Source organism: Hylobates moloch, unplaced genomic scaffold (genome assembly GCF_009828535.3).
Source record: "Hylobates moloch isolate HMO894 unplaced genomic scaffold, HMol_V3 SCAFFOLD_957, whole genome shotgun sequence".
Lineage (NCBI taxonomy): Eukaryota > Metazoa > Chordata > Mammalia > Primates > Hylobatidae > Hylobates > Hylobates moloch.
This window is the reverse complement of record NW_026653232.1, coordinates 1-10373: the sequence shown is the minus strand read 5'-3', so window position 1 is coordinate 10373 and position 10373 is coordinate 1. Positions and strand designations below refer to the sequence as shown.

Below are 10373 nucleotides of genomic sequence, written 5' to 3'. Positions count from 1 at the left end.
ACAGACGAGGGATGGATGGACAGACGCAGATGGTGCAGCTCCCGCCCCTACCCAGGCTGCTACCCACCAGGTGTCTACCCGCCACCCCAGCTGCTGCTGGCACGGGGGACTGAGTGGGGTCAGCTCTGGGGCCAGAGGGGCAGGCCTGGGCTCCTGGGAAGTGAAAAGTGACCCCTGAGGCCCCCAGGACCTGTCCTTGACCCCAGTGAGCAGGTCGAGTCTAGGAGCTGGGTGTGCCCTACTCTCTTGGTGACCCCTGATCTGCCCCACTTACTGTTGTGGGGGGGGTCCCGGGGTTCAGGCACACCCCAGAGCAGTGCCTCAGGCTCGCACCGCTGCCCCTCACCGCCGCCGCCCCTCACCGCCCCGTCCATCTGTTCCTGTGTGTGCTTGAGTGCATTTGTGAGATCCATGAAAACAGCAACAAAAGGCACCGGGTGCGGGCCTGGGCGTCCTGCCCTCAGCTCGGGTCAGGGGTGGGGTCAGAGGCCTCGGGAGTTGCCCTTTTCCCTGGGGTCAAACATGACCACAGCCAGATGGGGACAAAAGGCCCTTCTTCTGCAGAAGCCTGGACTGTGCGGAGGAGGGAGCATTCCCAAAGGCGGGTGGGGGCAGGGGCGGTCCCCGGGTGAGAGCAGCCTCCCCAGCTTCCTGGAACCCCCTCCACCTGCCTGCAGACAGACCGGCAGGGCAGGCCGGCTCCGGGAAGTGAGGCACAGGGACTCCCTCAGCCCAGGCCCAGACCGTGGGGGCAGGGTGGCCACAGCCAAACCAGGCTGCTCCCCACCCCATGGGGCTCGAGGCCACCAGGATCAGACAGGGGCTGTGCCTGCAGGAGGCAGAGGGCTCGGGGCCAGGACCCGCTGTGATCTGGTCTGACCCGTCCTTGCTTCTGCCTCTTACCCCCGGGCCCTTCTCCGTGGAGAGTGGAGGGTTCCGGCTGTTATATTTGTGCTTCCTCCGGTGTCTGCCTCAAGTCCAGCCCAGGCCCTGACACTGCACCTCTGGCTGACCCCATGCTCTCTGGGACCCTCTGTCCACATCCCTCCTCTGGGGTGGAGACAGCGGGTGGAGGGCAGGACACAGGAATGAGTCCTGAAGACTGAGGGGCACGGGAAGAGCTGATGGGGAGGGTCTCCTTGCTGGAGGGACTCCAGGCAGAGCTGGGAGCAAGGCAGGTGGCTGAGCTCGGCCCAGGCTGAGTGGAGGCCAAGCCTCCTGTGCCTTCTCCCGCTGATGGCGAGCTGAAGGGAGGAGGGCGGCCGCTTCCTTGAGGGCCTGAGACACAGCCAAGAAGACCCGCTCACTTTTTCCAGAAGTGAGGGAAACTTCCCTGCAAGGCCGGCTGAGGTGTAACTGTGGCCCGCCTGCTGGGCAGGGGTGGGGGACAAGCGGGCCACTGGCTGTGAGCCTCCCCAGGGTGGGGGACCCTCGGCCCAGCTCCCTGCCTGACTACCTGGGCGTGCCTCCGCAGGGTCTGCAGCCAGCTTCTGGTCAGACCCCAGGTCCTCCAGCGGCTGCGGCCTTGAGCGTCATCTCCACAGCAGCCCCTGTGTACTGGGGGCTGGGGGGCCTGGCGAGGCCCCTCGAAGTGGCACAGCTTGCACTCTGGAGACCCAAAGTCCCCCCACCGGGCCCAGGCGGAAGCACCAGGCATTTCTGGTCCCAGCCGAGGCCTGAGGTCTGTGGAGCCCAGCCAGCACCTCCACTGCCAAGATCCCCGGCAGGGGGGGCGGGGGGGCGCCGGCGGGGACACAGCTCTCCCTTGTTCCTGCCGCCAGCTCCTCAGACTCAGCCTGCCGCTTCCTTTTTTAGGCAAAGTCGAGAACCGGCCGTCTGCACGGCCCCACGGTGTCTCACCTGCCTGAAAGGGAGGAAGGAAGCCCATGGAGCCCCATCCGTTCTCCTGCGGCGCATCCTCCAGGAGAGGGTGGAGAAGAAGGGGACATCCTGGCAGACACCCCCCCCCCACATCCCCCGCCCCCCAGCTCTGAGCTGAGGAGGCCCTGGAAGAGGGCCATGGCTGCTCCGAGGGAGGGCCGGGGTAGGGTTCTCCTGTCCAGGGGACACTGCCCGCCCAGCCCCACCCGAGCAGGGGAAATCTGCCCTCGGGGCCACTGTCCCTCAGGACGCCCCCTGCAACCAGCCACCTCTAGTCTGGGCCTCACCAAGACCCCAAGACTCAAGAGCTCCTGGCTCACCAGTGGGCCCCTCCAGTCCTGCTGGGGGTGTGTCCTGGGTCCTGGAGTCTGGGCCCCTCACTGGGTAGGGTATATGGGTAACAGGCCCAGTGTGGTCCCAGTGGACAGGGCCTCAACCAGCCATCTCCCACTCCCATGCCTCTTCCTCCAAGAAGCCCAGGTGGGGTGGGAGCTTCGAGTCTCTCTCGAATTCCTGTCTTCTGTCCCCTTTCAAGGCACTGTGTCCTTGTAAGTTCCACCCCATGGCCCTTCCCATCCCTGCTGGTCAGTCCCTGGGACACATGTCCTATTACCCAGGACACCTACCCACCTCCAGCGCTGTGGCCAAGGTGAAACCAGGGTCTGGACGTGTTTTTTTGGTGCCACCGCCAGCCCCTGGGGTTCTCTTGGGCCTGGCTGCAGGGACACCAGCACCCAGAGTCACGGCAGCGGTGGGCATGGGGAGGGCCTAGCCTGGTACCTCCCTGCTCGGCTCCCGCGGCTGGGGGTCGGAGAGGGGTGGAGAACGTGGGCCGCACAGCCTCGGCCGGGAGAGGGAGACCGGAGTGTGTGTGTGTGCGTGCCCGCGCGTGCGTGCCTCGGTCGTATCTCGGCTGGTGCTGCGTGTCCCTGCGTGTCGGGGTCCGCTCGTGCGCGCCTCTCCAGGGTCTGTGCACGTGGCCCTCCGCTCGCGCCAGAGGGCGTGGGCGCGGCCTCGGCGTGGGTGTGGCCGCTCGGGGAGGGGCCTCGCGGGGGCGGGGCCGGCCTGGTCCGCGCGGTGACGCGCCCTGCAGCCTCGAGCGAGCGAGCGAGCGAGCGAGCGAGTTGCCGAGCGCGCCCCGTCTCTCGCGCGCGATGCTCCCCTGGACGGCGCTCGGCCTGGCCCTGAGCTTGCGGCTGGCGCTGGCGCGGAGCGGCGCCGAGCGCGGTGAGTGCGGCGGACGGCTGGGCCGGGGCTGGGGCTTCTGGTGCCCGCTCTGCGCCGCTGCCCGCCCAAGGCCGTCGCTGTCTCCTGCTCCGGACGGACGGGTGGGCGGGCTGGGAGGCTGCGGGAGCCGGGCGGCGGCGCGGGCGGAGCGTCCTGCTCACCTGAGGCTGGCGGCCCAGGTGCTCCAGGCGACACCGTCCATGAGCGCCAGGGCGTAGGGGCCGGCCCGGCCCGCATCTCTGCGGGATCGCGGGCCTGGGCGGGAAGAGGGAGATGTCTGTCAAGGGGGCACCCCTGCCTCAATTTCCCTACCTTTGCCAGGGCCCTTAGTGGAGGGATGGTAGGGAAGTTGGAGTCGCCCCACCGCACTGGGGAAAACCGCAAGGCCGGGACTAGAATTGAGGCACGCTGGTGCCCTGGCTTGGTGGAGAGGGGCGGTGTAGGGGGCATCAGCCTCCACCCCGGGAGTGCCCGGAGGAAGGGGGAAGCCTGTGAGGGATTGGTCGGGCTTTCAGGCTGCTGGGGGGTATATCTTGTTGTGTGGGTCCAGGTGGGCTGGAGGATGGAGGCCAGGGGAGGGGGCACCATCTAGTAAGCGGGGTCTGGGCTCCAGCCAGGCCATCCGGCGTGGTCATTGCTCTGCCTCTGACACCTTTCCCTGCTGCTGTGTGCATGCCCAGGGTGCCTCACCTGGAGGCTGAGCTGCGTGGCTGAACTTCAGCCTCAGGCTGCAACTCTGAAAGCCATGCCTGGAGGGAGCAGCCCCACGGCTCAGGCCTGTCCTGGGGGCCTAGGCCAGGACTCTTGGCTCCACCTGCTTGCAGGGTCTGTGAGGAACGGGAAGGTGTGGGGGCTTGGAGCGGGGAGTCGCCCTCTCACAGATGGGATAACACAAGCCCAGAGAGAGCCCTAGATCCCATGGCCAGTGTGCAGTGAAACCCCCAAAAGTACAGGCCTCTTGCTTAGAGTTCCTCTTTCCCCCAACCTAGGACCTTTGGGGGAGGGCAAGCATCCACTTAAGGAAAGCTGGGGCCCTGGGGCACCTTACCTTGCTGTGGGGCTGTCTGGGGGGCCCATACCTGAGGCTGAGCATTCCTCCTTTCCCCCAGGCCCACCAGCATCAGCCCCCCAAGGGGACCTGATGTTCCTGCTGGACAGCTCGGCCAGCGTCTCTCACTACGAGTTCTCCCGGGTTCGGGAGTTTGTGGGGCAGCTGGTGGCTCCACTGCCCCTGGGCACCGGGGCCCTGCGTGCCAGCCTGGTGCATGTGGGCAGTCGGCCGTACACCGAGTTCCCCTTCGGCCAGCACAGCTCGGGCAAGGCTGCCCAGGATGCGGTGCGCGCTTCGGCCCAGCGCATGGGCGACACCCACACTGGCCTGGCGCTGGTGTATGCCAAGGAACAGCTGTTTGCTGAAGCATCAGGTGCCCGGCCAGGGGTGCCCAAAGTGCTGGTGTGGGTGACAGATGGCGGCTCCAGCGACCCTGTGGGGCCCCCCATGCAGGAGCTCAAGGACCTGGGCGTCACCGTGTTCATTGTCAGCACCGGCCGAGGCAACTTCCTGGAGCTGTCAGCCGCTGCCTCAGCCCCTGCCGAGAAGCACCTGCACTTTGTGGATGTGGATGACCTGCACATCATTGTCCAAGAGCTGAGGGGCCTCATTCTCGGTATGTGGGAGGAGGCAGGGCCCAGGGAGCCTTAGCTGGGAGCCGCAGAAGGAGAGGCTGGGTTGAGACTTTGGGAAGATCTCATGTCCCCAGAGCAGCGGCAAGGGCCTCCAGGGCTGTGGTACCCCAGGGTGCAGGGCTGAGTGATGCAGCTTCTCTGTGCACACTCTCCACTGGGCGATCCGTGTGCCCTGCTGAGACAGGGGTAGGCTTGAGTAGCCACCACCAGGTGTAGCTCCCTGCTGATGTGTCCAGCCCAGACCTCGAGGCCCCATGGAGTACAGAGCCCAGGTGTAGGCCCAGAAAGAAGCTTGCAAGTCTGGGGACTCTGCAGATGGGCAGGATGCGCTCCTGAGCATGCCCACCATACCTGGAGAGGGGTGAGCCAGAAAGTTCAGGGACTGCCCCCCAGAGAGCACAGGGCAACTCTCCTGGGTGGGGACAGCCACTGAGGGCTTTGAACTGGTTCGGACTGCAGGCCCACTGTGAGGATTTCCTGAGAGGCCAGACCAGGGAAGGCCTGAGGCAGGAGCTGAGCAGCTCCCATTGGCTTTTTTTCTGGACCTCCCTGCCCCAGCCAAGCCCTGAAGGAGCTGGGGCTGGAGATGCGGAACCTGGCCACTGGCTCAGCCTGCTGCAGCCACTGAAAAATGCCAACCCTGAGGATCTCACCAAGTCTCCGTCTGTGGGTTAATCATCCACCCAGAGCTGGAAGGGGTTGGACTGTGGGTTGGAGAGGGGTGGACGGCCCTCCCCAAGGTTTCCCCAGGGACGTCTGGCCGCCAGTGGCCCCTGGGTCACCCAGTGCAGCTGCGCCTGGAGGGGACCAGGAGGAAAGGCTGCCTTAAGCAGCCAGAAAGGAAAAGCTTGAGGCTGCAGTGCCGAGGGGCCAGGCAGCAGGGTGGGGGCTCCTGGGAAAGAGGCCAGGTCTGAGGGTGGGGGATGGGAAGAAAGTGGCCCAGGCACCCAGCACTACAGGAGGAAGATACTGATAGCTTTAACCCAGCGCAGACATTTTTGAGCCTCGCCACAGCAGGGTCACTCAGAGGGCTATGTGGGGCTTGGCGTCACGGGCCCAGGAGTCCCCCACTGGAGTACCCCACCCCACACTATCCTGGGGACCCAGGGCAGGCAGCGCCTCCAGAACCCCAGGGCCTGCCCCTGTGGTCTCCCATCTCCTGGCTGCAGCTCAGAGAGCCGGGCTGACCTCAGACCCGGGCCTGGCCACTCAGGCTGGGGCTGGTCCTCTGCTCTCAGGCACCACCGTGGACTCTGCCATCTTTGAGGACCTTTGTCCTGGTCACTGATCTGACCACTGCACCTCTCCACAAAGGACCGGGTTTGGGGCTGAGGGAGGCAGGGGCGCTTCTGACAGGGCCTGAGGGGGCTGCACCCTTTCCGCCGTCCTCCCCCAGCCAAGGCACGTTCTGAGAATCCCCAGCATCTGCGGGGCGTGACTCCAGCAGCTCCTTGGCCGCGGGGCCCCGTCTTTCCTAGTGGGGCGTCCAATCTCCAGATCTTCCCCATCAGCCAGGGCCGCCCTCAGGAGCAGAGGAGGAACTGACCGCTGTTCCCTGACCCCCTGCACCACCCACAGACGCGATGCGGCCGCAGCAGCTCCATGCCACGGAGATCACCTCCAGCGGCTTCCGCCTGGCCTGGCCACCCCTGCTGACCGCAGACTCAGGCTACTATGTGCTGGAGCTGGTGCCCAGTGCCCAGCCAGGGGCTGCGAGACGCCAGCAGCTGCCAGGGAACGCCACGGACTGGACCTGGGCCGGCCTCAACCCGGACACAGACTACGACGTGGCGCTAGTGCCTGAGTCCAACGTGCGCCTCCTGAGGCCCCAGAACCTGCGGGTGCGCACGCGGCCCCGTGAGGCAGGGCCGGGGGCTTCCGGCCCGGAGTCGGGGGCTGGGCCGGCCCCCACGCAGCTCGCCGCCCTCCCCGCCCCAGAGGAGGCCGGGCCGGAGCGCATCGTCATCTCCCACGCCCGGCCGCGCAGCCTCCGCGTGAGCTGGGCCCCAGCGCTGGGCTCAGCCGCGGCGCTCGGCTACCACGTGCAGTTTGGGCCGCTGGGGGGCGGGGCGGCGCAGCGGGTGGAGGTACCCGCGGGCCGCAACTGCACCACGCTGCAGGGCCTGGCGCCGGGCACCGCCTACCTGGTGACCGTGACCGCCGCCTTCCGCTCGGGCCGCGAGAGCGCGCTGTCCGCCAAGGCCTGCACGCCCGACGGCCCGCGCCCACGCCCCGTGCCCCGCGCCCCAACCCCGGGGACCACGAGCCGTGAGCCGTAAGCCGGCGTCCCCGCCCCGCCGAGAGGGCCGGTGCCTACCCGAGGGCCCCTGTGTCCCGAACCCGGTGCGGAGGCGCCCAACCCGGGAGACGGGTGCAGGCCTGGCCTTTCCCCACGCGGACTCCGCGCGACCCCGGCCCTCTCCCTGCGGCCGTAGGGCTCCCCCGCCTGGCGCCTGCCCTCCACGGCTGGGGCCTCGCCTGGCGGGACCCCGCAGCAGCTCCGGCCACATCCCCGCCCAGAGTCGGGCGTGGTGTGGGTCCGTGGGTGATCATTGAGAGCATCAGATCCAGGAACGTCCAGGGAGGAGCCCCGGTCAGACTCCCACGTGTGAAGACCCGGCCCCAGGTGGCAAGGGCTGGCCTGGGGCGGGCAGCTTGGATCCTGGACGTTGATAGGAAGTGGAAGGGGAATCGCCGGAAGCTGGCCCAGGTCAGGTCCCCAAAGGCTTCTGAAGAAAAGGAAGGGCGAGTAGGGGCACCCGGACGCTGATGGTGGCCAGGATGCTCAGCCAGCCGGGAGGGCAGCACCTGCTGGGGACAGTGGCCCTGCCTTCATGCCCAGGACACCAGCTGGGTCCAGCTAGCAGCCACAGGGAATCAGAGGAATGGGGCAGAGCCAGGCATTCAGGACCTTGAGGACAGGTGATCCCACCCACCCACCGCCACTATCAGGCCCCGGGACCGCACTGACAGGAAGCCTTCGGTCTTGTGGGAGCGCTTCCCAGGGGCCGCAGGGATGACGCTCTCCAGGGAGGCCCCAGCGACCACCATCTTTGGGCTGTGAGAGGTCTCACCCCTGGGCTACCTCCTGTCACTACTCACTGCCCTGGGGTCCGTGGGTGAGTTGCCTAGGGTGGGGGTGCCTAGCCAGGTGCAGTCCCTGCCCCGCCTAGTCCTCGGCTCCCAGGACTGCGGCGTCACGCAATGCTCACCTCGCCTCTTCCCCACTAACATCCCAGACTTTAAAATTCAGTAAATCAGATGTACACCGAGCCTGCAGTCTCGCTAGGATGCTTTACTCCTCCACAAACAGCAGCCATGGACAGGACAGCTTGTGAGGGTCTCTGCCTTTTGGGGTGTCCGGGGAGAGGCGGTGGAGCTGTCCCCTCCCAGTGTCAGGCCTCCTTGGTCCCCCTGTGCACCTTTGATTCGGAGAGCTTGGGCCCCGTTCCTGTGGGGCTGGGCCCAGGGCAGGTGGCTGGAATGTAGAGGACAAGGGGGCTGGGCCTCTGCAGGGCCATTCCCACCGAAGCCTCTGCCACGGCCCATAGCCCTGGGCCCAGCGCCACGCGGGCTCCCTCTGCTGGCAAAGCCACACCCTGCACCGCGTGGGGTCCACTGCCCCTTTCCCCACGTGGACTCCGCGTGACCCCAGGAACTGCAGCATTGAGGTGGTCTCAGTCCCTCTCTCAGGCCTGGTGGGCGTTGTGCCAGGGGCCGCCTTCGGGACAGCTGGCCTTGGCACCGTCTCCCAAGAATCCAGCTCTGTGCATCCCGTGGCCCCACCAGACACCCAAGGCCACACCGCCCACCAGCTGGGTGTGGTCACCATTCATGGAGGGCCGGCTGGGGTCAGGCTCACCACGCAGAGTTTGCCCTCCGGTGTGATGATGCGTGAGACACAGGAGGCCCCCTGCCTGTGTGTGCAGGGGGTGTCTGTGAGGCGGGCCCTGCTGGCTGAACTTTGGGTTTCTCCTGAGCTCCCCTTAGCCCCCAAGTCAGGCCACGGAGGCCTGAGCGGGACCCGCGGGCTGTGTGTGTCACTGCGGGCGGCATGCTCACAACTGCACTGCAGGTCAGCAGGTGGCCCGGGTCGCAGGCCCGGGCCTCAGGCCCCACCTCCTCTCGAGGGGTAGAATCGCCTTCATGCAGCCCCTGCCCCATACCCCGTTCTCCGGGGTGTTGGCAGATCTGAGCCCACGGTCACCCGAGAGGAGATGCCTCTTGCACACTGAGCCCAGGCCCAGTTCACGGAGCACCCTGCGGATGGCAGCGGGGCACCAGGGGCTCATTCCTGGTGGCCTTGGTGGCTTCTGTGGACCACTCAGACTCACATGAGAAGCTGGGAGGAGCTCCAGCTCTGCAATCCCAAGTCGGCAGAGCGGGGGCCCTGGCCACAACCCTCCTCCCCACATACCCGTCTGGCAGAGGCTCTGCCTCCCCTCTGCCCATCTCTGCACACCAAGGCCGAGCACAGCACAAGGCCTCACGGAGAGGGTGAAAAGGCACTGCCGCCTCCATCTCAGTGCCAAGGAATGCCCCTTCCAGAAGCCCTCGTCTGAGAAGTGCTGCCCGTTATGTAGCCCCAGGCATTTTAAAGTCTTTGAATCTGCACCAAGTCTCGGAACAGCTCTGGCCCCGGAGTGCTCCGTCCAGGCCTCTGTGAACCGGCTGTCCCGCAGCTCCTCCACCTCCCCTGACACAATCCTGGCCCCGACTCAGTCCACTCAGGGTGCTGTGCAGAGGCTGATACCCGCCAGGACTTCCTTGCCAAGGGCCCGGCGATGTCACAAGGCCACTGCATGCTTTTCGACATGCACCTGGAAATCAGGAAGGGCCGTGCTGCAGTTGCTTCTAGTTGAGACAAGAAGAGTGACAAGGTTGTGATCCACGTGGCAGGTGTTCAGAAGGCCAGGGGCAGGCAGCGCTGGGGAGAGCCCTGGGCACTTCGAGGAGACCCCGAAGGGAGGCTGCTCTCATGCCTGCACCAGTTTTCACCCTCTCCGTGAGCAGGGCTGCTGTTAGCTCCCACATGTGAAGAGAACCAACCTGAGGATTTCACGCTGGCTGCGTGCCAGACCAGTCCCTGACAGGTTGTACGAGGCCCTTCGCTGGACAGCCCATTGCTGGCCACTGGAAGGAGAGGCAGAGGGGGCTGAACTTCAGGCCCATGCCTCTGTGAGCGATGATGGAGCAACAGCTCTCTAGCACGTGAAGCTCTCCAGACAGCTGTTCATGAGAAGCCAGACAGAGGTCTGGGGTCTCAGTCCAGATTTCTGGGAAGTGGGGTGTCCAAGCGTGGGCCACACTGCTGGGAACCACCTAGGGAAGCTGGTTGCCTCCCTGTTTCTATAGTGACAGTAATAAACCAAGTCAAATGCCTGAAGCACAGCCCACATGACAGCCTCCCGCTGGAGAGAGGACAGTTTAGGACCGTCTCTCCAGGGCAGTAGCTGTGTGTTTCCTGCTTTTTTTGAGGGTGGGGGGCAGACAAAGTCTTGTTCTGTCACCCAGGCTGGAGTGCAGCGGCAAAATCTCAGCTCACTGCAACCTCTGCCTCCCAGATTCAAGCGATTCTC

General features: G+C 66.0%; 1 protein-coding gene across 1 annotated transcript; it reads left to right on the top strand.

Moving 5' to 3' along the window:
* Window positions 1-2911: 2911 nt before the first annotated feature.
* Window positions 2912-10171, top strand: VWA1 (von Willebrand factor A domain containing 1). The gene is made up of 3 exons (XM_032147810.2): window positions 2912-3108; window positions 4218-4775; window positions 6373-10171. The coding sequence occupies exons 1-3, from the start codon at window positions 3036-3038 to the stop codon at window positions 7071-7073; spliced, it is 1332 nt and encodes a 443-aa protein (XP_032003701.1). The 5' UTR covers window positions 2912-3035; the 3' UTR covers window positions 7074-10171.
* Window positions 10172-10373: the final 202 nt, after the last annotated feature.

What these genes read in the sequence shown, in the direction of transcription:
- VWA1 (XM_032147810.2), top strand. Translation starts at nt 3,036, where the DNA reads ATGCTCCCCTGGACGGCGCTCGGCCTGGCCCTGAGCTTGCGGCTGGCG. An exon ending in GCGGAGCGGCGCCGAGCGCG is followed by an intron (nt 3,109 to 4,217) that starts GTGAGTGCGGCG and finishes CCTTTCCCCCAG; the next exon opens with GCCCACCAGCATCAGCCCCC. An exon ending in GCTGAGGGGCCTCATTCTCG is followed by an intron (nt 4,776 to 6,372) that starts GTATGTGGGAGG and finishes CACCACCCACAG; the next exon opens with ACGCGATGCGGCCGCAGCAG.